The sequence below is a fragment of the Elephas maximus genome, chromosome 4 (assembly GCF_024166365.1).
Source record: "Elephas maximus indicus isolate mEleMax1 chromosome 4, mEleMax1 primary haplotype, whole genome shotgun sequence".
Classification (NCBI taxonomy): domain Eukaryota; kingdom Metazoa; phylum Chordata; class Mammalia; order Proboscidea; family Elephantidae; genus Elephas; species Elephas maximus.
Genome location: NC_064822.1, coordinates 58,970,509 through 58,997,033, shown reverse-complemented (window position 1 = coordinate 58,997,033; position 26,525 = coordinate 58,970,509). Strand labels below are relative to the sequence as shown.

The 26,525-nt window shown below is 44.3% G+C and overlaps 2 protein-coding genes across 2 annotated transcripts in view; one reads left to right on the top strand and one right to left on the bottom strand.

The window, feature by feature from the left end:
- Positions 1-283: 283 nt before the first annotated feature.
- On the bottom strand, positions 284-8,693 carry FKBP4 (FKBP prolyl isomerase 4). The gene is made up of 10 exons (XM_049882190.1): positions 8,589-8,693; positions 5,822-5,966; positions 5,245-5,387; positions 4,257-4,377; positions 3,816-3,972; positions 2,861-2,951; positions 2,673-2,756; positions 2,257-2,442; positions 1,515-1,754; positions 284-481 (listed from the first exon to the last, which is right to left on the bottom strand). The coding sequence occupies exons 1-10, from the start codon at positions 8,691-8,693 to the stop codon at positions 374-376; spliced, it is 1,380 nt and encodes a 459-aa protein (XP_049738147.1). The 3' UTR covers positions 284-373.
- A 127-nt stretch (positions 8,694-8,820) lies between these two features.
- LOC126075054 (maestro heat-like repeat-containing protein family member 1) overlaps positions 8,821-26,525 on the top strand; it is a 73,284-nt gene continuing 55,579 nt past the window's right edge. The window contains exon 1 of the mRNA XM_049882182.1: positions 8,821-8,901. The gene's annotated coding sequence lies outside the window, so the exon portion shown is untranslated. The remainder of the gene's footprint in view (positions 8,902-26,525) is intronic.

The window sequence follows — 26,525 nt, the reverse complement described above, 5'->3', positions numbered from 1 at the left end:
TCTCCACGCTGGTTTCATATCAGACCCCATCCCTGCCTACTGCTTGCCCCCTTCTACCACTTGAAAATGGACCTAGCAAACACAGGAAGCAAAATAAATTAACATTCTGATGAGTATGTGGATAGATGTGTGTTTACATGTAATGAAGAAAAGCGAAAAAGAAGGGGGAGTGACACCACTGAAAAATTATTCCCATCTCAACCCCGCCCCCAGCCAATTGCTTTTCCCCTTCCCCCCAAAGCCACCATCCAACCAGATAGAAAAATAAAGGTCTAATTCACTCTTGAGTCTTCAGTTTTTACAAAACTAACAGTGTGGAACAGGGTAGGGAACAAAGGAGGCAGGCAGCCGTGGGAGTAGGGCTGGGGAGAGGCTATGCTTCTGTCTCCACCTGAGCCTGGCTCCCAGCCACACTGTTCTTCTGCTCGTCCTTCATCTCTATGTCAGAATTGCGGTCTCCTGCAGCTACTTCTGCCTTGGCCTGCAAGAAGAAAGAGGGACAGGAAGGGATTGAATTCTATTTCTCACTTGGCCCAGTCCTTCTGAAGGGAAAAGGTGACTTTCACTCCACATGCCCACTCCTGCCTACCTGTGCCCATCTGATCTGGTGACACCCCTATTATTCACCCAGCGCACTGATACCTTGTGTGGTCTGTACCCACCAACTCTTGAAAAGTAAAAAACATAAACCAGCCACTACCACATATGGCTACTAAGCACAAGGAAGAAAAAAAAAAATTATGTATTGAAATAACACTCTAGATACTTTAGGTCAACAAAAATATTAATTTTTTTTTTAAACTTTTCTTAACATATAGGCTAGAAAACTTTAAATTGTACATGTGGTTCACAAAGTATTTCTATTGGGTAGTGTTGGTTTAGAGCTTGCAAGACTGGCTGAATAACATGATTATTTCCATACAGTTCAATACCGTACAAGCGTAAGAAAGTAAAAGCTCTCTTACATAACGACATAAAACGAGTTTCTAAGTATTATGTGAAAAAAGCATGATTTAGAAAATAATACATATACTGTAACATATGTCACCTTTTCTGTGAAGGAAAAGAGATAAACAGTATAAAATGTGTCTGCTCATATATATATGCAGTATACTTGAAGGATACAAGTCCTGGTAGTATCAGCTGAAAGAGACTTTTTACTACCTATTCTTTTGAGCAGTTTGAACTTGATGATATAAATATATTACCTATTAAAAAACCCCACATACATAGGCATGTCCACCTGCTTCCTTCACAGGCTCTAAGAACAGGAAAGAATGTAAGCGGGGAAGTGTACCAGAACAAACTCCTGACTACCCGGGCCTTTGAGTGGGTTTCCAGTCCTGATCCAAGAAGATGCATTAGCACCGATGGTAGGGAAGTGTTACTGAGGGAACACACATCCTATCGCTGCAGCAAACAGGGCAACTTCAAGTTTCCAAGATGGGCACAGACAATATACCCCCTTCCTATGCCCGTCGTCCCCTGACCATTCCCTATCCCAACCCGCACACCTTCCGGTCCTCCTCAGCCAGCCTCTCAAACATGTTGGCATAAAGCTTTTTCTCCCGTGCGAGCTGCTTGCGGATCCGCTGCTGACAGATTGCCAGCTGGGCCTTGGCAGCCTTGTTGCTGGGGTAGAGCTGCAGGACCTTCTGGAAGTCAGCCCGTGCCAACTCAAAATCATTCACGGCCAGGTGGGCCTCTCCCCGGCGGAAGAGGCCCTTCTCATTGTTGCTGTCCAGTGCCAGGGCCTAAGGAGGCAGAGAGGAAGCAAGAGTGAGACCTCAAATCCTACGGCCCATCTGGTCAAGACTGGGTTCCAAATATATTTCTCTCAGCAGGATGGGACAGAAAGAAATGGCCAGCTCCACCCCAGGCAGAGCAAGTCTTGGGGCATTAAATGGAAAGAACCAAGGGACAAGTCTAGGAAGGAACCTCACTTACTCTGAGAGATACAGATGGCTTTCTTTCAGATGGAAGACAACAATTCTCTACAGAGAACACTTCTAGTCTCTTTAGATAAGGTAGGTAGGTAAGAGAGGCTAAGAACCAGGACGGGAGAAAACCCTTAAGGAGTTTTCCCAGTGGTGCCAACTGCCTCAGCACCACTAAAGCCAAGGTTCTTGGCTTCTCTCATCCTCTGCCTGTGGGCCGGTATTCTCAGTGTTCCCTCTGATCCATCCTCCCATCACTGAGGGCAAGTTTCAGACACGCAGGCACCTTACTCAACCCTGCCCTCAAAAGAGGCCTCACCTTGTTGCAGCTTTCAATGGCAGCAGAGAAGGCCTGCAGTTTCAGGTGACACATGGCCAGATTGAGGTGGGAGGCCAGTCGAAGAGGCAGTGCCTTTTGTGCTTCCTCACTGGACAAACTCGACTCATATTCCAGCCAGGACACAATCTTCTTGTACTGCAGCACGGCTTGCTTGTACTTGCCCCCCTAGAAGGAGAGGGAAGCTACCTTAGCCAGCAAACATCAGTGACCCATGAGCAGAGACCCCTCCCTCCACCCCCACTCAGGCAAGACCAGCTATGTCAGATATACTAAGGGAAGACTGCAGGTGTCAGCCTGTCTGCTCCTTGGCAGAAAATGACCTTAGCCCTTGGGGGAAGGGTAGGGCCAGAGAAGCCCTCCCTGGGAGTGCTCCCAGGGGCTGGCTGTTGGCTCACCTTGAAGTATACAGTGCCCCGCTCCTTCACTATGGTGCTCTGTTCTAGCTTTTCCTCCAAGTTCATCTCCCAAGACTCCTTGGCCTGCCACACCCCAGAGAAGAAACAAAGTTAGCTACCTCAGAGTCACTTGGGCAGGACACTCCTCAGAGTCACTTCAGGACAGGGAACACCCTGAGCAATCTCACCTTCTCAAAACTCTTGAGGTGAATTTCATATTTCAGTTCGGCATGTGGTGGGATTTGGAACTTTTCCTTCCCAACACTGCCAAAAGCATAGCTGTGGGAGGCGAAAAAACTTCAGGTCATCTAGGCAGCCCTTACTTGCTCCAGGCTGAAAAAGCTTACTATCCATTTCCGGGACAGTGCCTCCCATCCCTTGAGACTTAAGTGTTCCCCATTTGGCAACACCTTCCCTGACCTCTTCAGTCAATTAGGTGGCTCCATAGCATCTTACGAGCCCTGGTCGCGCAATGGTTAAGAGCTGTGACTGCTAACCAAAAGGTCGGCAGTCCGAACCCACCAGCTGCTCCTTGGAAACCCTATGGGACAGTTCTACTCTGTACTATAGGGTCGCTATGAGTTGGAATTGACTGGATGGCGATGGATAATGGGTAGCATCTTATATATTCTTCTAATAACTCATCCTTCACAGTGGTACACTCACTCATTTAAATGTTACTTCACTAACTAAGGAGTCACCAGAAGGCAGGAAGAATGCTCTACTAGATTTTGAACCCTTAGGAAGTCTTAGGACTGGGCCTAGAACATAGTACGTGTGTTTCAATTAACGTTTATTAATGATAGAATGAATTAAAAAGAGATGAAAACCTTGATGTTGGTAAAGGAGGGAATCTGTAGCAGCTAAGACAGAACAGGTTAGACTTCCATCCAAGGAGATTTAGATAGTTGTGGCCATGCTTCTAAACACGAAGGAAGAGATCATAGTGGCGTTATGTTTGATGCCCTGAGTCACAGTGAACTCTCAGATGCTTATTGTCTCATTGGGCTGTGGAGGGAAGCGAAAGTGCGCGCGCACACACACACACCAAGAAAGAAAGCAAACGTCCAGTTACACAACACATTATGGACATTCAGATCTCTGCCCTTGGCTTGCCTGCCCTACAAAGTGCCTACCCCTCACCTGGGTTTGAGGTACACAATGGAATGTTCTCCTTTCTCCATACGCTGAATGGTCTTCTCCAGCCCACAAGGCAGATCCAGATTCTCCCCCTCGCCGATCTCAAACTGGAGCTCCCGCTCGTCGAACACCCGGTCATTGTAGTACCCTTTCAGTATAACTGGCATAATAGAGAGGCCATGTACCAGTGGTGTGAGAAGGCAGGTGACTACAGAAGGACACCATCAGCCCCCCTACATCATCCCATCACTTCTTGCCCCAAGATGCCCCTGTTGCCTTCTCACACCTGGAGGAATATTAAGTTAGAACAGTCCAATCCCTCATTTTATGGATAAGGCCCTGAGAAAAGAAGGCCTTGCTCAAAGTTACCCAGAGCTTAAGTATCAGAACTGAAACCCCAGACTCCAGACTCTTCCATCTACAACCCCAAATTGTACTGCTCACCATCCACAATAGCTCCATCATTGGGCCTGGCATAGCCTTCACCCCGAGTCTGTATTCTGCGGATAATGCCACCATCTTCGTCTTCCGTCAGGTCCTCTCCCCTGAACTCAAATAACTCTATCTGTGGGAAAAGACATAAGGTGATACAACTCCTACCCACACTAACTCACTGACAGAGACATACACCCTTTCCCTCACCCAGAATACTCCTTAGTAATTGCCAGGCTACATCTTACTGCTGTTACACTACAGGTCAGAGTGGTACTTTTGCTAAGTTCTTGGGAGCTGCCCTAGTTTCAACTTTGTTAGAGGTGGGCAGGCCACACGGACCTTCAGTTAACCTCGGGGGATCAATCTATTTGCTAGTTATCCCACTTAATAAAAGGCCAAGCTCTCACCAACCCCAATTCAGGTCCTTGAAAAAAGCCCAGTCTGGGTGGGCATTAAAAGTGACCTGACATCTCTCAATAGTCTCCTGAACTTTCTCCAAGTAACCCCTGATTGGCTCAACCATTGTCAGACTAAACAGTACATGAAGTCCCACCTTCTCAGGGAAGCTCTTTTCTCACCACTATGACTCACAGGAGAGGTATCTCTCTCCTCCTCTCATCTCCAGAGTGCTACTATTCAGTGCTATAATTCATACGTAAATATAAATTCTGACTTCCCGATTCATTTCATAACCTATCTCCTCTAGGACTTACTCTAGATATAAACATGCCTCAATCCCTTACCCTGCTTTGAGTCTGGAAAAGGATCCTGGCCACCTCTTCCACCCTGAAGCCTCCACCATTGGTCATTTTCTGGCAGCAGCAGGCTGTGTGCACAGCAGAGCCAGCTGGCCTCTCCCTTTGTCTTCCTCCCATAAGCCCAGGCCCTCAGCTTTGGCTACATTGTCTCCAAGAGGCAGGAAGGGCTGGAGGGCGGCCAGTGACTGGGCTGAGATAAGGTCTGGCTCTTTGCTTTCCTCTCTGTGGCGGACACTTACCTCAAACACAAGTATAGCATTGGAAGGAATCTTTGGAGGACTGCCCGCCAAACCATAGGCATATTCTGGTTTGCAGGTGATGTGGCACACTTCCCCCACCTTCATGGTTGCTACAGCAATGTCCCAAGCCTTGATGACCTCTCCTGCAGGTACAAAAGGCAAACAGGAGTCTGACTCTGGGGCCAGACAGTGCTCCCACAGAGACTTACTGTACCACGCCCAAGGGGAAGCTGGGGACCCTTTAGAAACAGGACCTGGACAGTAAAAAGCCTGGTGACAGTTAAGTGCTGTCACGTCTCTTAAAAAAAGAAAAAAACCGACCCTGGAATGAAGGAGTTTAAGAAGCAAGGCAGTCCACTCTTGAAGAGGGAGTGAAGTGTTGAGAGACGATGTGGAGAGGAAGAGAGAGAAATTTTATACAGTTGCAGGACAGTGAAGAAAAAAGGAGTAACAGAAAAAAAGGGGGAGGGTAGTCTATGATAAACCACTATGCCTAAAGCTTGTGAATACGGTTTCTGCTTGTTACAGCTTATACCCACCTCAGAGCCTATCCTACCAACCCAACTACCATGCCTACCTTTTCCTAGGTCAAAGGAGAATTTGTCCTTGCGGTCCAGACTGGAGTCAAACTTGGTGCCATCTAGCAGCCAGCCAGTGTAGTGGACAAAGACTCGGTCCCCAATCATGGGACTCTCTGTGCCTGTGCCCTCTCGCTTTATGACCTGGGAGGAAGGGGAAAAGGTGAGTGGGGGGGGGGAAGGGGGAAGAAGGGGGGGGTATGGGCAGAAAGGGGCACCTAAACTGCCTACAGCCTCTGAAAGGAACGTATAAGGGCTCATCTGCTTCCATCCTCCCCGCCTACTTGTAAGCAGATTCAAGACACCAATCCTCAAAATGACTCTGATACTAGGATCCAACTAACCTCCTCTCCTTCTTGAGGTACAGCATGACTTGGTTTGAAAAACTGGAGACAAAAGACTTGTGTTCAAGTTTTTGTTGTACAATCTTAGATAAGTCATGTAAACTCTATAAACCTTATGCATAAAACAGGGATGATAATCATCTAAAGTTGTTGGAAGATTAAATCCATAAAGGAGATATATTTACGCTTCGTCTCCTCACTGTTCCCAAATGCCGGTGGTCATCAGGGTTTTGTTTGGGGAGAGGAGACTGAGAGGAATGTGAGTAACGGAGAGAATACAAACAGTTCAAAAGGGGTAAAAGAGAAGAAATGCCAGGGTACAGATGAACACCAAAACCAACCACACCCGTTGTCATCAAGTCAATTCCAGCTCATAGTGACCCTACAGGACAGAGTAGAACTGCCCCATAAATGAACACAGAGGCTCTCAAATCAGGCCCTAAACTCTGACTTGGGACATAAGTATTCCTGACCTATAGCTAATTAGGAGCCCTGCTGGTGCAGTGGTTAAGAGCTCAGCCGCAAACCAAAAGGTCGGCAATTCGAATCCACCCACCACTCCTTGGAAACTGTATGTTTTACCCTGTCCTGTGGGGTTGGTAAGAGTCAGAATTGACTTGATGGCAACGGGTCTGGTTTTTGGTTTGATACAACTAATTAAGTTCTTTATTTCGAGGCCAGCATGTTTCCCAGGAACTTAAAGGCCTGTTTCTCTTCTTTAGCATGTACAATAGGTGACCACATGGGCCACCTGTTAGGTGTGTGGTTTCCCTCTGTGGGAAAGCTTCCATGGTAGAGTGGCCAGGGGACTGAAATTAATTGCCAAGTGGATTCCGACTCATAGGAAATGTATTAGAGCGGAGCTGCCCCACGGGGTTTCCAAGGTGCGGCTGGTGGACTGGCACTGCTAACCTTTTGTTTAGCAACCAAGCTCTTCACCACTGTGCCACTAGGGCTCCAGATAGGGAACTAGAGGAGTTAAAAAGTAAAGGGAAGGGGTGGAGAATAAAAAGTGAAATGACCTTTCCTGAAATAATAAAATTTAGAAATCACCAGAAAACTGGAATGAGAGGGGGAAGCCACATGTTCACAGGAAAAGCAGCTGGAGGAGGAGCTTGAGATCACAAGTGTCTGGGACAAAGCCAAGCGCATTTCAAAATCCCACACTTTGGGCCAGGTGAGCTTCCTGAGGTGTCTAGCTTTGCCGAGGTTTCACATACCATGGATTCAAGCGGTGGGGAGCCAGGGTGAGGAGAAACACTTAAGGGGGAGAGGGTACGAAATCCAGGCTAGGGTTTCACAACTCTAGATTCTCCACCGAACCTGCTGTGAACTAAGGCCATTTGTCCAGACCCAGGTCAGGATTCTCTGCCCCTAGAGTCCTGGACCACACCCCCTAGCGCTATTAGAAGACAAGCAATTACTCAGCAGCATGCTCTAAGAACCCTCCTCCCGCCCCATACCCACCCGGAAGCCCCAACTCTCGAAGGCGGGAGAAGCCCGAAGTGGGACGGGAACTACAGGTCCCGGCATGCACCGCTCCATCGTTTTCTCGAGGCCGGGGAAGGGAGAACAGCATGGCTTAAGCCCGTGGTGACCTAGCTGGGTCCCAGGCTTTGAAAAGGGGTACGAAAGAGTGGAGGGCGCCACAGCCTTCCTCACGGCCAGGCCTGGGCGTCAGGTCCCATAAAGGCCTCTGGGCCAGGAAATTACTCTTCTTAACCACTTTACGTCCTGGTTAATATTTAACTGGCAGGTGTAGGCACGCACCACCAGCGCCGAAGGCGGCCTAGGGACTGACTTCCCGGTGCGGCTGGCTGGGAAGGAGCTGACAACTTCGCCTGGATCGCGGAGTCGATAAAAGGAGAGGGAGGGACGGTCTCGGCGCAGGCCCGGCCCCGGCCCTCGGTGCACGCCGCCCGGGGCCCCCTAGCTGCAGCTCGCATGCACTGCTCCGGCACCGCCCCTCCCCTCTCCGCAGCACCGTGCACGCCAGAGTTGGCGCTGCAGTCTCAGCCCCCTTCCCGGACCCAGGCGCTGCAGGGCTGGTGGGTCTGGGGGGCCTCAGCCCAGACAACAGGCTTCCAGGGAGGAACCAGGAAAATGGCTCTGTCCAGGCCCGCGCACCTAGGCCACCCGCCTCCAGAGCGTGCGGCTGGCTGCCCTTCCCACCCTCAAGGAACGCAGCCCGGTCCAGGAAAGCGATGTAACCGGCCACCGGCTGCACGTCCCACACGGTGAATAGCCAGAGACTGCAGAGGCGGCCGCCCCCAGTCCGCCGGGGGCCCGGGGGCTGCCAGGCTCGGCGGAATCGGGAGGCTACAATTGGCGCCCAGGGCTCGGACGCTTTCCGGCGGGCCCTCCCGCTCCCCGGGTGTCTTCCCACTCCCGACTGGCGCACACCTCGTCTCCGCCCCCTTACCTTAAGCACGCCTTCATCTTGCTTGGGGCTTATGTCCACTCCCTCCAGAGGCAGCGGTGACGACTGCGCCCCACTCTCCGCCGCCTTCATCTCCTCCGCGGTCATCGCCGCTCGGTGCGCCGTTTACTTCGGGAGCTGAGCACCGGGCGCGAGCCAAGCCCTCTCGGCTGCCGGGCTGGTCTGTACGGGTGTGCGGGTGGGAGGGCGCTGGCGCTGCTGCCGCGAAGCTGCGAGCTGGCCGACGGCGCGAGCACCTCTGCCTCCCGGCGCGCTCAGCAGCCCGCGGTAGAGTCGGGCGCGGGAGGGGGAGTAGGTGGGTAATGAGTAGCTAAGGGCAGCGATTGGTCTCAACCCACAGCCGGAGGGAGGGGCTGGGAGGAGCTGGAGCGGGAGCGAGGGACGGAGGGGGTGGGGGCGGAGAACTTTCTAGAGACGGCGGCGGCTAAGCCGGTTCAGGCTCTTAGTGCTGAGGACGCTTCTGATGGTTTCCCCCCCTCCCCGGTTCTGTCCTCTCTTGGCTGCCCATTCCCCACCCCCCTCTCGACACACGCACCTGGGACCCTCCGACTCAGGGGAACACCCTCCCACCCAGCGCCCTTCCTGGTTCGTTTCCCAGTCGAACTGGATTCTTCAAGATCCTTCTCGAACCTCCTACATCTCTCCCAATACCGCGCCTGCCAACCACCCCAGATCCGCCCTATACATTTTAACTCACAGCGTGGTTTGTTTAGAGCCAAGTAGCCGGATGTGAGTTGTAGCGCGTCTGTCTGCCTGGGACCGAAGACGTGCATTTTTATAAAAACCAACCGTAAATACAGACGGCGTGGCTTCCCCATTTTTAGTCTGCTTTATACTTGACAAATTGGCGAGAAGGAAGGGAAGGGAATGGGGCAAGGGGAGGTAGTGAGTGAGTAGCGGTGCAAAGAATTGGGGGAAAGCAATCTGGATTTCCCCAGAGCCAAGAAGACCTGGCTAAGGCCAGACGTGTGGCCTTCAGCTCTTTAATAATGCTACGAGGTGCCTGTTTGCAAGATGTGTCCGGCTGAGCTAAGGACTCTTAAATGGGGCATGCGTTAAAGGGACTTTCCTCGGCAGTAATAAAACTGTCGTTTCGGTTAATACTTAAAAATTGTTCTAACTCACTGAACAATCATTCCGTTTTAGTAAAGGTCCATGGGAAGGTATATTTTGTTCTTAATGCCTGGTTCTCAAGGGTTTATCCATCGCCTCTGGAGTGCAGGGCACCTGTGTAGTAGCGCACAACTCTTAGAGGCAGTCCTGATTTTGTTCACTTATCCCCAGTTTAGCGTAGTATCTGGTGAGTTAAAAAAAAAACAAAAAAACCCGTTGCTGTGCAGTGGATTCTGACTCATAGCAACCCTATAGGACAGTAGAACTATCCCATAGAGTAGGATTGCCCCAAGGGTTTCTAAAGAGCTGGCTGGTGGATTTGAACTACTGACCTCTTGGTGAGTGGCAGAGTTGTTTTAACTAATGTGCCACCAGGGCTCCACCTGGTGAGTAGTATCAGTAAATACTATTGGCTGCATACATTTTTATTCCAATAATAATAATAATGAAATCTTTGAACTCTCACACTGCCTAGCACTGTGTCATTGTACAGTGTACCCATTTAGGTAGGTAACTAAAAAGCTAATATAGCTGAAAGGAGTTCCTAGGTGGCTCAAACTGCTATTAACCAAAAGATTGGAGGTTCCAATCCACTCAGAGGCTTTCTTCTAGGAAGAAAGGCCTGGCAATCTACTTCCAAAAGAAAGCACAATGAAACAGAGCCTATTCTGAAATACATGGGATGACATGAGTCCTAATTGACTCTATGGTAACTGGTTATTACAGATGAAATTTCAATACAATAACAATTTGATAAATCATTGTAGTTAGTCCCTTCTAATGGAACTTGGCAGAAGGAAATGCAGAAGAAATAAAAAACACCCCTCCAGTAATTTACAGTCTAATTGTGTTTAGCCACAACTATGAAATACCATTAGAGGACTGGGGGGTTGACTAAAAAAAACACAACAAAAGCTGTTGCTCTCTAGTCGATTCTGACTCATAGCGACCCTATAGGACAGAGTAGAACTGCCCCATAGGGTTTCCAAGGAACACCTGGTGGATTCAAACTGCCAACATTTTGGCTAGCAGCCTTAGCTCGTAACCACTATACCACCAGGGTTTCATCTATTTTTTTCTCTGTGCTTTTCTAGCGAAGTACTGTGCCAAGGTCGTCCAAAACTCCTGGAGAGGGGAACAGTGGTCGCTGGCTTACTGGATGGCATATACCTGCTGGTTCTCAGTGTGTAGTACCCATTAACCCATTGCCGTGGAGTAGATTCCGGCTTTATTTCAACTCATGGCAACCCCATATGACAGAGTAAAACTGCTCCATAGGGTTTCCATGGAGTGGCTGGTGGACTTGAACTGCTGATCTTTTGGTTAGCAGCTGAGTGTTTAACTAATGGTCCACCAGGGCTCCCAGTGTGTAGTAGTTTCTTTTAATTCTGGGGCCATTAGATGTTACGTGACTAAACAAGGTGGGGTAGAAAGGAAGATACCACCTTTAGAATAATGTTTTTCTTTAGAGTAATGTGTTTTTCTTCATTGGAAGCCAACTGTGTTGATCTGTCTCCTTCAGTTCCATTCAGTGCATATTTACTGAGCACTTAGTGATGTGCTCGCCCTTGCACAAACACATAATGGCGTGGTGAAAAGAACGTGTGTTTTAGAGTAAGGAAAGAGTTGGGTGGCCCGCTTACTAGCTATTTGATTTGGGTGCAGGTTACTTAATCTTTAAGTCAATTTCATGTCTGTAAAATGGGAAGAGTATTTTAAAAAAGAGGGAATGTGTATCAGGTATCTAGCCTGCCTTCAATGGGTGGTTAATAAATAATGGTCATTATTATAGTGTATTAAGTGGTATAATGGAGATGAAGATAAAATGCTAAGAAAACCGAGGCCTGTAAGTGAGAGGGGAAGGGTGGGGTGAAAGGGAAAGGGGACAGGCATCAGGGAAAGGTTTCCAGTGAGAAAACAAGGGGCCCAGGAGATGGGAGGGGACAAGGAACAGCCTTGGGTCCTTCAATCCCAGAGCAGGACCTTACTGTTGCAAGATTTTTTTGAGGGGCAGGATATTTATATTTTTCTGATTGTAAAACTTAGACATACTCATTGTAGAAAATGCACAGGCATTCTAGTCTTCCTTTCTCCTCCTCACCCCTTCCCTAAAAACCAAAAACCCACTGGCATCGATTCCGATCGTATAGGACATAGTAGAACTGCCCCATAGTGTTTCCAAGGAGCACCTGGTGGATTCAAACTGCCAACCTTTTGGTTAACAACAGTAGCTCTTAACCACTAAGCCACCGGGTTTTCCACTAGCTCATTTAAATTAGCATTCGCTCTAAACCCTTTCACAAGATGTTTAACAACATTGTTCTTTTCATGGTATCATCCAGTCATTAAAAATCCTTCTAAAATTTTTCACTTTTGCCAGGGAAAGAGAGCACTTTTTTTTTTTTTTTTAAATCATCCACTTTACTCTGTAGGGAACTCATTGGAAATGTTGGGATTAGAAGCTTTGTTTTTGCCAAAATGAGCCTTCCTGAGCTCACCTGCTTCATCTCCCTAAATCTAGGCCCATATTTTAGACTTAAAGATGCCCTTGCTTTTTAAAATTGATATTTTGACCTTCTTAGGGTGCCAATGCACTTTAAGATTTTTTTTATTTGAACCGTTCAAAAGAATATGAGAGGAATATATGTGTGTGTATCTGTATGTATACACACCCCAATAAAACGAAACTTGGGAATCTACCACCCAACCTAAGAATTAAAACATAACCAACATGTGTTCAAAGATGTAATGCTAAAAAATGTCAAGGACTCTTACATAATTTCTTGGTACTTTTGGTGAATGTTGACTGAGGAAACACAAACTATGTTGACCAAAAGTTACCACACATCTGATAAAACATTTATTTATTTACTTTCTTATGTGATTACAGCTCCATTTTCATACATTTGAAATATGGTAGAACTCTATGTGGGAGGCTGTATAGTGTAAAGGTTAAGTTCACAGGCTCTGGTTTGAATTTACCTGGGTTCAAATTCCAGCACAGGCTCTGGATTGGGTTTACCTGGGTTCAGGTCTCAGCTTCATTATTGAACTCACCATGAGACCATGGCAAATTTTCTTCATCCTTGAAATGGGAATCACGATAGTACCTATCTCATAGGCTTTTTTTTTTTTTTTCTTGAAGATTAAATGAGTTATATGTGAAGTACTTAACGCAGTGCTTGGCATATAATAAGTAGATTGGTAGCAATCAGTATGTGTGCCATATTTTATTTATTCAGGCTGGTATATGGAATTGAAGACCTGGAGGACCACCCTCAGTTTGCTCTGATATTTCCAGAAGAGTGCTTCTCTCCTGATGTTAAACCATACCTGTACTTTTTGCTATAGCCTGATACGCATTCTTTAATGGTTGATTATGAACGTGACTATTAAATATAATTCACAGTCTCTTTCTGTGCTGATAGTGTTACTCTGACAAGACTGGGAACCCCTTGAAGGTGAAGACTTGTTCTTTACACTTCCTTTGGTCCCACCATTATCTGAACTCCCTGGGGGAGAGGGGAGCAGGATATTTTGTAGGTTTCCTGCTGTCATGAATTGAATTGTGTCCCCCCAAAATATCTGTCAAATTGGCTACGTCATGATATCCTTGTTTGATTGTATGATTGTCTGCCATTTTATCATCTGATGTGATTTCCCTGTGTTGTTGTAAATCCCATCACTGTGATGTAATATGATGGATTAGTGGCAGTTATATTGATGAAGTCTATAAGATTAGATAGTGTCTTGCCAGTCTCTTTTGAGATATAAAAGAGAGAAGTGAGCAGAGAAAGCAGCACTAGGAGCAGAGTGTGTCCTTTGGACCTGAGGTTCCCGTGCTGAGATGTTCCCAGACCAAGTGAAGACTGATGACAAGGACCTTCCCCCAGAGCCGACAGAAAAGCCTTCCCCTGGAGCTGGTGCCGTGGATTCAGACTTCTAGCCCACGGGGCTGTGAGAGAATAAACTTCCCTTTGTTAAAGCCATCTACTTGTGGTATTTCAGTTATAGCAACACTAGATGACCAAGACAGAATTTTGTACCAAGAGCAGGGTGCCACTCTAAGGGATACTTAAAATGTGGAAGCAGCTTTGAAACTGTGAATGGATAGAAGATGACTCAGAAGGAAGTGAGGAGAACTGTTAATACTAGAGAAGGCACAGATGGTGAGAAACAGTAGCAGAGGACCGGCAGCAGCAGAACCAGGAGACCAGTGCCAGACAGCACTGGAGCCAACCTACGGAGTGAGAGAGCGGAGTGCCTTCTGGCCAAAGTTTACTGGCAGAGTGGGGTGTCTCCAGGCACTTATCGGTGGAGCTACAGAGCTTTGGAACACTTATACCAGCAGGGCAGATGTGGGAGTGAGGCCCAAGGAGCCTAGAGGCCAAGAAAACAGGAAGCAGAAGCTGAAGAGACAAGGAACACAGGAAGCTGGGTTGCCTCAGTCTCAAAGGGTATGGCCAGCACCTCTGGAGTTTCAAAGGGTGACCATGGCCTCTGTTGTTTCTAAGGGTGGAGCCACCATTGAGATGGACTAGGAGAATGGTATGCCTGAAGCGGAGAGAGCAGAGTTGCTGTCCCAGTGGGCCTGGAAGGCGAAGCTGAAGCCCAGAGCCAAGGGGCCTCCACTCAGAATCCGGATAGTGTGGCTAATACCTAGAGCCTGGAGGGCAGGGCTGTTGTGTAACCGGTCTCAGAGAACAGTGGATTATTTGCAAAGCCTTGAGAGCTAATGTAATGTGTTCTGCTGACTTGCCTGGTGCCTATTATGCCCTCTTTCCCTCCAATTTCTCCTATTTGTATTGGAAATGTCTAGTTTGTGCCTGTTCTGCCATTGTACCTTTGGAAGCAGATAACTTGTATTCTAGGTTTCACAGATGAAGAAGAATTTTTATATTTTGGACTTGTTGATTTAAGACTTTTGCTATGCTATGATGTGGTGAATATGTTTTACATGTGGCAAGGACATGGATTTTTGGAAGCCAAAAGGTAAAATGTCACGGATTGAATTGTATCCCCCCAAAATATCTGTCAACTGAGCTGGGCCATGATTCTCAGTATTATGTGATTGTCCACCATTTTATGTGATTGTCTGCCATTTTATGTGATTTTCCTATGTGTTGTAAATCCTATCACTGTGATGTAATAAAATAGATTAGGCACAGTTATATTGATGAGGTGTACAAGATTAGGTAGTGTCTTAAGCCAGTCCCTTTGAGATATAAAAGAGAGAAGCAAGCAGACAGGGGAACCTCGTACCACCAAGAAAGCAGTGCCAGGAGCAGAGCATGTCCTTTGGACGTGAGGTTCCTGTGCTGAGACGTTACCAGACCAAGGGAAGATTGACGACAAGGACCTTTCTCCAGAGCTGACAGAGAAAGCCTTCCCCTGGAGCTAACACTCTGAATTTGGACTTCTAGCCTACTAGACGGTGAGAGGATGAATTTCTCTTTGGTAAAGTCATCTACTTGGAAACCCTGGTGGCGTAGTGGTTAAGTGCTACGGCTATTAACCAAGAGGTCGGCAGTTCGGATCCACCAGGCACTCCTTGCAAACTCTACGGGGCAGTTCTACTCTGTCCTATAGGGTCACTATGAGTCAGAATCGACTCGACGGCTGTGGCAGCGGTAAAGCTATCTACTTGTGGTATTTCTGTTATAGTAGCACTAGATGACTAAGATACCTGCCTCCCAGAAAGTGTTTCTTTTATTTTTTTAAATATAATGTCCTGATTCAGATAAATACACAGAAACCTGCTGAGGCTTCTTATGTACAACAAAAAACCTCACGGGATTTGGCTTCTTGGTTTGGAGGTTTAGGGTCATGATTTCATGGGATATCCTAGTTGGCCTAACATTTAGTGCTTCTCTTCTACCTCCTTGTTTGTGGCCAAGCTTGTGCCTGGGGTCTTAAAAGCTTGCAAGTGGCCATCTAAGGCATGACCCCAAAACCCAGTGCCCTCGAGTCGATTCCGACCCAAGGCATGATAGTTGGTCTCTATTCACCTGGATCAACCAAGGAAGAAGGAGAGTCAGGAATAGGAGGAGGATTTGGAACGTGCGGCTAATTGCCTCCATGAACAATTGCCTCCTTTGCCAAGAGACCAGAAAAACCTGGCTACTATCACTGAACATTTTGATCAAAGACTCTATAGAAGAATCCTGATCAAATGGGAGGAAATGCGAAATGGAATTTCAAATTCTCATGGACTCCAGACTTTCTGTAGCCATGAGGATGGATGAACCCCTGAAACCATTGCCCTGAGATAATCTTTAAACCTAAAGCCAAGAATCTGCCCTGAAGTCTTCTTAAAACCAAACAGTAGTTTAACTTATCTATAAAATATGTCTTGAGCATTATATTCTTTTAAGAAGTATCTGTGGTATCAAAGTGACAAGAGAAATTTGAAAGATTTGATAGGAACATTAAGGGGCACTGAGTTTATGTTAATGGGGAAGAACAACTCAGAAAAGGAGTATGGGAATGGTTGCATAACTCGAAGAATGTAATCAGTGTCACTAATTGTACATGGAGAAATGGTTGAATTGGTGTATGTTTTGCTGTGTGTATTCTCAACAACTATGACAAATGAAAAAATATATAATGTTCTGATTCAGATAAATATAGTGAAAACTGTAAGAGCTGGAACTTGATGGAACTGCCTTGTTTTTATGGGTCTTGCAAGTTTTCCACCTTTGACAGGGTGCAGTATTACCACTTTTCTATTGCCCTCTATTAGTGGAAGCTATTTGAGTTTTCCTTCTCTGACAAATTTCTGCTTTACCCAAGTTCCAGCTTTTACTATATATATTTTTTGTTTTGCTTTTAGGGGAGATAATAAGTAGCCTGTCTTCATCCTCCTGTATCTATGGCGCGTTGAAATTTGGCTTTGGACTTGTTCTTCAGAGGGCCAAATAACCAATGTTTACTTCAGCATTATTTCTAGGCTTCTCCAAGTTGTATATGATCAAGGATCATGTGTTTGTGTAGGGTATCATCATATCTAATTAGCATAACTAGGGCAAGGATTGTCACTTGGGAAAAATAAAATCTTGCTCTCCATTGTCCTCAGTTGAAAATAAGCGTTATTCGATATCACAAATATGCACTGTAGTGACCAGCATCTGTCGTTACTGAAAAATTAAGACATTGTTGTTCTTTTAGAATAATTGGTCTATTAACATTTTAATAATCTTCTATAATTGATCTATTAACATTTTAAAACATTTAGCTTGTAAAAAAATAATTTATGTGAAGTTTCAGATTCTTGTATCTCTAGGGTTCATTTTATGTTGGAAGTATTCAGCTTTAGTCTGGTCAAGTATTGACTTTAATATTTATCCCTTCAGCCTTTAGCAAAAAGGTATATTTAGAGTATCTCTCTGGGTTTAACCCTTCACATGGGCTCCACAGATGGGTTCTTAATTAAGTAGTACTTCTTTCCATAACTAGTCCCCTCAGGGGAACTATTCTGGTATTTCCTTAGGTTTACTTCACTGGGTTTAATTTCCTCACGAGGAGAAAGGTTGCTGGGAGCCCTGACCAGGGTTAGGGATACTCACAAAGATCCGTGGAGAGAGAGAGTCTCAGACACCTTGGGGAGGAGGCTTATTTTTATTTATTTATTTTTTATTGCACTTTAGATGAAGGTTTACAGAACAAACTAGTTTTTCATCAGTTGGTACACATATTGTTTTATGACATTGGTTAACAACCCCACGGCATGTCAACACTCTCCCTTCTCGACCTTGGCTTCCCTTTTACCAGCTTTCCTGTTCCCTGCTGCCTTCTTGTCCTTGCTCCTGGGATGGTGTGCCCCTTTAGTCTTGTTTTGTTTTATCTTTACTGAAGGGTGAACCTCAGGAGTGACTTCACTACTGATATAAAAGGGTGTCCAGGGGCCATGCTCTGGGGGTTTCTCCAGTCTTTCTCAGGCCAGTAAGTCTGGTCTTTTTTTGTGAGTTAGAATTTTTTCTACATTTTCCTCCAGCTCTGTCTGGGACCCTATATTTTGATCCCTCTCAGAGCAGTCGGTGGTGGTAGCCAGGCACCATCTAGTTTTACTGGACTCGGTCTGGTGGAGGCAGTGCTAGAAGTGGTCTATTAGCCCTTTGGACTAATCTTTCCCTTTGTCTTTAGTTTTCTTCCTTCTCTGTTGCTCCCGAAGGGGTGAAACCAGTGTTGTATCTTAGATGGCCACTCACAGGCTTTTAAGACCCTAGACACTGCTCACCAAAGTAGAATGAAGAACATTTTCTTTATAAACTATGTTATGCCAATTGAGCTAGATGTTCCCTGAGACCATGGTCCCCACAACCCTCAGCCCAGCAGTCTAGTCCCTCAGGGAGTTTGGATGCTGTCTGTGGACCTCCCATTGACCTAGCCTTGTACAAGTTGTGCTGGCTTCCCCAATATTGTATACTGCCCTACTCTTCACCAAAGTTTCCACTTATCTATTGACTATTTAGTGTTTTTCTATCCCCACCCCTCCCCTCCCTTGTAACCATCAAAGATGGTTTCTTTTTGTGTATAAACCTTTTCATGAGTTTTTACAATAGTGGTCTCATACAATATTTGTCTTTATGTGATTGACTTATTTCACTCAGCATAAGGCCCTCCAGATTCATCCATGTTATGAGAAGCTTCACAGATTCATCATTGTTCTTCATCATTGTGTAGTATTCCATAGTGTCTATATTCCATAGTTTGTTTATCCATTTGTCTGTTGATGGGCTTCTAGGTTGTTTCCATCTTTTTGCTGTTGTGAACAATGCTGCAGTGAACATGGGTGTGCATATTCCTGTGACAGCTCTTTTTTCTCTAGGATATATTCCTAGGAGGGGGATTGCTGGATCATATGGTATTTCTATTTCTAGCTTTCTAAGGAAGCGCCATATCATTTTCCAAAGCGGTTGTATCATTTTGCATTCCCACCAGCAGTGCATAAGAGTTCCAATCTCCCCACAGTCTCTCCATTTATTTCCTGTTTTTTTGATTCGTGCCAGTAATGCCGGGGGTGAGATGGTGTCTCATTGTGGTTTTAATTTGCATTTCTCTAATGGCTAGTGCTCGCCAGCATTTCCTCTTGTGTCTGTTGGCCACTTGAGTGTCTTCTTTGGTGAACTATTTCCTTTCCTTTTTTTAAAATTGGATTATTTGCCTTTTTTGTTGTAAAGGCGTTGGATTTTCTTGTAGATTTTAGAGATCAGACCTTTGTCTGATTTGTAATAGCCAAAAGTTTTTTCTCAGTGTGTAGGTTGCTTTTACTCTTTTGGTGAAGTCTTTTGATATAAGTGTTTAATTTTTAGAAGGTCCCACTTATCTAGCTTATCTTCTGGGGTTTATGTGTTGTTGGTTATGGTTTGTATTCTGTTAATGCCATCTGTTAGGGCCTCTAGCGTTGATGGTATTTTTTCTTCTATGAACTTTATTACTTTTTGCCTTTATATTTAGGTCTTTGATCCATTTTGAATTAGTTTTTGTATATGCTGTGGGGTATGGGTCTTGTTTCCTTTTTTTGCAGATGGACATCCAGTTTTGCCAGCAGCATTTGTTAAAAACACTGTCTTTTTAGTGGACTTTTGGGGCCTTGTTGAAGATCAGGTGACCCTAGGTGGATGGATTTACATCTGGGTTTTCAATTCTGTTCGATTGGTCAATGTGTTGTCATTGTACCAGTACCAAGCTGTTTTGACTACTGTAGCTGTATAGTATGTTGTATGGTCAGGTAGTGTGAGAGTCCTCCTACTTTATTCTTTTTCTTCAGTAGTGCTTTAGTTATTTGGGGCTTATTCCCTTTCCATATAAAGTTAATGATTAGTTTTCCATGTCTTTAAAGAATGGTGTTGGTATTTGGATGAGGATTGAATTGTATTTGTAAATTGCTTTGGGTAGAATTGTCATTTTCACAATGTTGAGTCTACCTATCCATGAGCATGGTATATTTTTCCATTTATATAGCTCTCTTTTGGTTTCTTATAGTAGTTTTTTGTAGTTTTCTTTGTATAGGTCTTTTACATCCCTGGTTAGATTTATTCCTTTTTTTTTTTAGGAACTATTATAACTGGTATTGTTTTCCTGATTTCTTTTTCATCATTCTCTGTATTGGTTTATAGGAATCCAACTGATTTTTGTGTGTTTATCTTTATTCTGCTGCTCTGCTGAATCTATTAGTTCCCCTAGTTTTCTTGTGGAGTCTTTTGCGTTTTCTATGTATAGTATCATAATATCCGTAAATAACTTCTTCATTACCAATTTGGATGCCCTTTGTTTCTTTTTCTTGCCTTATTGCTCTAGCTAGGACTTCCAACACAATGTTAAATAGGAGTGGTGATAAAGGGCATCCTTGTCTTGTTCCTGTTCTTAAGGGGAATGTTTTTAGCTTCTCTCCATTATGAATGATGTTGGCCATTGGTTTTGCATTGATGCCCTTTATTATGTTGAGAAATTTCCCTCCTATACCTATTTTATTGAGTTTTTTTTTTTTTTTAATCAGGAATGGGTGTTAGACTTTGTTGAATGCCTTTTCTGCATCTATTGAGATGATCATGTGATTCTTTTCTCTCCTTTCATTTGTGTAGTGGATTACATTGATTGGTTTTCCAATATTGAACCATCCTTGCATATCTGGTATGAATCCTACTTGGTTGTGGTATATTATTTTTTTGATATGATGCTGAATTCTATTGGCTAGAATTTTGCTGAGAATTTTTGCATGTGTATTCATGAGAGATATTGGTCTGTAATTTTCTTTTTTTGTGGTGTCTTTGCCTTGTTTCGGTATCAGGGTTATGCTGGCTTCATAGAATGAACTTGGAAGTATCGCTTCCTTTTCTATGTTCTGAAATAGTTTGAGTAGTACTGGTGTAAGCTTTTCTCTGAATGTTTGGTAGAATTCTCCAGTGAGGCCATCTGCTGGAAGGTTTTTTTAAATTACCTCTTCAGTCTCTTCTCTTGTTATGGGTCTGTTCAGATTTTCAACATCATTTTATGTTAGTTTGGGTAGGTAGTGTGTTTCTAGAAATTTGTCCATTTCCTCTAGCTTTTCAAATTTGTTGGAGTATAGTTTTTCATAATACTCTATTATGATCCTTTTTTTTTTACCCCTTGGGTCTGTTGTAATGTCCCCCATTTCATTTCTTATTTGGGTTATTTGTGTCCTCTCCTGTTTTTCTCTTGTCAGTTGGCCAGTGGTTTGTTGATTTTGTTGGTCTTTTCAAAGAACCAACTTTTGGTTTTGTTGATTCTTTCTATTGCTTTTCTATTCTTTATTTCATTTACTTCTGATCTTTATTATTTCCTTTCTTCTGGTGGCTGTGGGCTTTTTTTTTTTTTTTTTTTGCTGTTCTCTTTCTATTTGTTTGAGTTGTGTAACTAATGTTTTGATTTTGTTCCTTTCTTCTTTTTTGATGTGTGCATCTATTGCTATAAATTGACGTGTGAAGACTGCCTTTGCTGTGTCCCAAAGGTTTTGGTATGATGTGTTTTTATTCTTGTTTGATTCTAGGAATTTTTTTATTCCATCTCTGATTTCTTCTATTACCCAGTGGTTTTTAAGGAGGGTGTTATTTAGTTCCCATGTAATTGATTTTTTTTTTCCTGGCTCTTCCTGTTGTTAGTTTCTGCTTTGATCGCATTGTGGTCAGAGAAGATACTTTGTATTATCTCAATCTTTTGGACTTTGTTGAGGATTGCTTTGTGGCCTAAGATGTGGTCTATTCTGGAGAATGTTCCACGTGCGTTGGAAAAGAATGTGTGCTTTGCAGCTGTTGGGTGGAGTGTTCTGTACATGTCTATGAGGTCAAGTTGACTGATTGTGTCCTTTAGCTCTTCTGTATCTTTGTTGAGTTTGTTTCTAGATGTTCTGTCCTTTACTGAGAGTGGTGTGTTGAAATCTCCTACTCTTATTGTAGAACTGTCAGTTTCTCTTTTCAGTGCCGTTAGTGTTGGTTTTACGTATTTTGGAGCCCTGTCATTGTGTGCATAGATACTTATTATGATTAAGTCTTCATAATGGATCATCCCTTTAATCATTGTATAGTGCCCTTCTTTGTCTTTTATGGTGGATTTTGTTTTAAAGTCTATTTTATCTGAGATTAGTATTGCTACTCCTGCTCTTTTTTTGGTAGCTGTTTGCTTGGTAGACTTTTTTCCATCCTTTGATTTTTTAATAAATTTACGTCTTTCTTTCTAAGGTGTGTCTCTTGTAGACAGCATATTGATGGATCCTGTTGTTTTTTATGCGTTCTGTCACTCTCTGTCTCTTTATGGGTGCATTTAGGCCATTTACATTCAATGTAATTATTGATAGGTATGCGTTTATAGCTGTCATTTTGTAGTGCTTTTTTTGTGGTGCTGACATTTTCTTTGTTCCTCTTACTCTCCTGTGCTGAATTCCTTTTGTTTGTTGAGTGGGTTTGTTAACTTTCTTTGTGGTTACCTTGAAATTTACCCTTATCTTCCTAGGTTTGAACCAGTCTATTATTACTTGATGTCGCCTTGCCTTCCTCTCTATTAGAAAGTTCTATATTTACACTATTTATTCCCTCTTTTATTGTTCTGACATTGTTGTCATTTATAGATTAACCTCTCTAGTTCCCTGCTGTAATTTTTTTGGTTTTGGATAGTCCTTGAGAGTTCATTTCCTAGGCTGATATCTGGCTGGTTCAATCCTGTGACCTAGCTTCAGGCTGTGTTTTGATGTTGTATGTTCTCAGATCAAAGGACTCCCTTTAATAGTTCTTGTAAGTTTGGTTTAGTTTTTACATATTCCCTTAATTCCTGTTTATCTGGAAATGTCCTAACTTCACCATCATATTTGAATGAGAATTCTGTGGGATATGTTATTCTTGGTTTGCAATTTTTTTCTTTCAAGGTTTTATGTATGTCATCTCATTACCTTCTTGCTGGCATGGTTTCTGCTGTATAATCAGAGCTTAGTCTTATTGTTTCCCCTCTGTATGTGACTTTTTGTTTCTCTTGAGCTGTTCTCAGGATTTTTTCTTTGTCTTTGGTCTTTGTGAGTGCAAATATGATATGCCTTGGTGATTTTCTTTTGGGGTCTATCCTATATGGGGCTTGTTGAGCTTCTTGGATGGTCGGCTTTCAATCTTTCATGATATTAGGGAAGTTTTCTGTGTTCCTTTATTGATCCTCTCTGTTTTCTGTTTTCTCCCCTGTTCTGGAACTCCAAACACTTGCAAATTTTTACTTTTGATTGTATCCAACATCATTCTCAGGGTTTCTTCATTTTTCTTCATTCTCTTTTCTGATTTTTCCTCAAACAGAATTATATTCAAATGTTTGCCTTCAAATTTGCTGATCCTGTCTTCCGTCATTTCAAACCTGCTGCTCAGCCCTTCTGTGATGCTGTCTATTTCTGAAATCTTCTTGCTTATCTTTTGGATTTCTAGCTGTTGTTTTTGTATGATTTCTACTTGTGTTTTTATTTTGGCATTTTGTTCCAGTATTATTTTCCTGAATTCTTCCATATTTTTGTCTATATTTTCCATGAATTTGTCTGCCTTTTCTATGAATTTGTCTATTTTTTTCCTCATTTTTGTCTGCTTTTTGCTTCAACTCTTGGATAGTTCTGAATATTAGAGTTTTGAATTCCCTATCAGGTAGTTCTAGTGCCTTTTCTTCTACTGGAAAGTCATCTGGTATTTTATTTTGGATGCCTACTGGAACCATCCTGTCTTTTTTTTTTTTTTTTAATGTGTTTCGATATTGTCTGCTGTCTTTGGGACATTCAGTAGTTATTTTCTTTGTGTATTGATTGTAGATCTGTTCGTTTCATCCTGCTTTTTTGTTTTATTTGGTTATGTCTGAGCAGGCGGGCTGTACGTTCTTTGTTGTTTGCTCATCTGTGGGCACAATTCTTTTCAATGGGCAGGGCCAGTTGCTCAGCTGTAGTGCGGCAGGGCAGGTCCAGCGGGTGCTCTGTCTCCTGCTGGGAGCACCTGTAAGCTGCTTTCCCGTGTTCCCTGTCCCCTGATCGCTGATGTGGGTGGGGCGAATCCAAGCAGCCCGGACCCTGCACTTCTCGGCCAGCTGAGTGACCTCAGCCAGCTTTGAAGTGGGGGAGTTCGAGCAGGGGAGAGAGGGATGGGGAATGGGAAAGCATATATCGCTGGTCACCAGGTGTTCCTTCTCCTTCTGGGAGCTCCGTGAAGCTGCTTTTCCATACTCCCTGTCCACGGATGTCCAACAGGAGTCCAAGATGATGAATCCGTGCTGTGTTAGCTGATAGGGGACCTCCACATGTATCTCTCTTTTCTCTGTCAGTTTCTTATTGTGTTCGGTGCTTGGCTGAGTTCTTTATCTCTTCATTTGACACTTAGGGCTCAAGGATTGACATCTGTCTGTTTTACTTAGTGTTTTGGGTCTGCTGTGGAGGGATGGCATGGTGCTTCCGTCTATAGTGCTGTGTTGGCTAGAAGCCTCATTTTTTCTTTTTTTTTTTTAAGGAACTCTTGGTATATCAGGAGGTCCTGTGGCGTAAATGGTTAGTGCTCAGTTACTAACCTATGGCAACCATTAACAACGACAACTAACCTAATGGTGTTATGGACCTACCCAGTGGCATCATGGAAGAAAGGCCTGGTTATCAGCTTCCATAAAGATTACCGTTAAAATCCATTGCCATCAAGTCGATTCTGACTTATAGTGACCCTATAGGACAGGGTAGAACTGCCCCATAGAGTTTCCAAGAAGTGCCTTGTGGATTTGAACTGCCAACCTTTTGATTAGCAGCTGTAGCACTTAACCACTACGCCACCAAAGTTTCCATAAAGATTACAGCCCAGGAAATCTTACAGAGCACAGTTCTACTCTGTAATACACAGGGTTGCCATGAGTGAGAATCTACTCAATGGCAATTGGTTTGGGTTTCTTTTTTTTTTCCTTCCTCCACCTTTTTTTTTTTTTTTTGGTTTGTGCATATGACAGTACCTCACATTACCAGGAGACAGCAGTAGATTATTTTCCCCGTCACACAGGCTTAATGTCAGAGCTATATAGGAATCCTGTCCTTCTTTTCAGTGGTTGCTGAATGTCTGCACTGTGCTAGATCCTGTGCTGGGCACTGGGAATGCAAAGCTGACTAACATGTAGGTCCCTGCTCTGGAGAAACCCATGATCTGATAGGGTGAGACAGTCGTGGAAATAGATACTAAAGTGCCAAGCATTGCGGTGAGGTGCTAAGTCAGGAGGCTGTTCAGGAGACTATGGTGTCCAAGGAAGGGTGAGGAGAGGAGAGGAGAAGCATTAGGAAAGGCTTCATAGAGGAGGAGATACCAAGAAGGGCAACCCAGTCAGGGGAACCATAGTGAACATGACACTATGGTAGGCTCAGGCTTAAACAAAGAATGCCAGGTGGGGGGGGGTGGAGTTCCTGGGTGGTGCCAAAGGTTAATATATTTGCCTGTTAACTGGAAGGTTGGAGGTTCAAATCTACCTGGAGATACCTCAGAAGAAAGACCTAGTGATCTACTTCAAAAAAATTAGCCTGTTGTTATGGAGCACAGTTCTACTCTGACGCACCGTGAGTTGGAGGTTCCTTAATGTTAACTGGTCTTTTGGTGAGGATGGGTGTAGGAGAAGAGACTCGGAAGGTTGGCAGATCATGAACGGTTGTCTGACTGCCATGGTAAGGAGTCTGGACTAGAACCATGAAGGAAATGGGAAGCCACCAAAAGATTTTAATTAGAAGAATGACACAATTGGATTTGACATTTTAAAAAGTTCACTTTTCAAACTGTGTAGGGATGTAGGGAGGGCAGGACTGGAGGCTAATGGCCAATTGAGATTTGATTGAAACATGTAGAGTGAGAGATGATGGTGGTGTGAACTAAGATGGTAGCAGTGGGGATGGAAAGGAGGAGTTGGGCATGGGGTTGAAATGACAGGTTTGGGTTTCTGATTAGATTAGATTGGGAGGAGGGCGGAGGACTCCTAGGTTTCTGGATTCAGTTGCTGGGGTGAGTACTGGTGACATCTGATGAGATGGAAAACAGAGGGGAGTTAGAAAAGGAGGAAGATTATGATTCATTGATAAATATGGGGCATCATGTCTGCCTCTCTGCTTCATTCCCACTGTACCCCCCTAGTCCTGGTCCTTACATTTCTCACTGATTCTGTGACAGTGGCTTCCTGTTGGGTCTCACAATGTTCAGTCTCTCTTGCTGCTGGAGTACCTTGTGAATTCTTTCATATAATATTTATTGACAGCCTATTACGTGTATCACCCCACTGTTTGGCACTTTATCTGTTTCCAAGACTGTCTCACCCTTTCAAACCCTGGGCTCCTCCAGGGTGGGGACCTACATAGTAGTCAACTTTGCATTCCCAGTGCCCAGCACAGTGTTCCTTCCCCCACGGAGCTTAAAGTCTAGTGGAGAGGGGTGATGAGGGAAAAGATAAACAGTTAAACTGATGGTTGCAATACAGTATGAAAAATGCTCTTATAAGGGAAGAACAAGGTACAATGAGAGCTTCTCAAGAGAGGCATATAACCTGGACTTAGAATACTAAGGAAGGTTTCCTGTAGCAGTGACATCTAGGCTCAGCTAGATGGGTAGATGATTGCCTAGTGAGGTGGGGGTGAGGTTGGAGATGGGAAGAAGAGAGTATGTGGCATCATGGAGAAGTGGAGAAGGTATTTTAAGCAAGACTGGATGTGGTGGTGGAGTGTGGTGCCCTCTGAGGTACGTGGAGATTGGGGGGGGCACGTAAGAAAACAAGCAGCTTCCAATTGAGAGGATACAAGCCATGCCCTCTGGTTTCCATTAAGGAAAGGAGATA

Excerpts from the sequence above, each read along its gene's own strand:
- FKBP4 (XM_049882190.1), bottom strand. The coding sequence starts at position 8,693 with ATGACCGCGGAGGAGATGAAGGCGGCGGAGAGTGGGGCGCAGTCGTCA. Across the intron at positions 3,973-4,256 it reads TGATGGAGCTATTGTGGATG|TTATACTGAAAGGGTACTAC; the intron begins GTGAGCAGTACA and ends CTATTATGCCAG. Across the intron at positions 2,757-2,860 it reads ACCTCAAGAGTTTTGAGAAG|GCCAAGGAGTCTTGGGAGAT; the intron begins GTGAGATTGCTC and ends GGGGTGTGGCAG.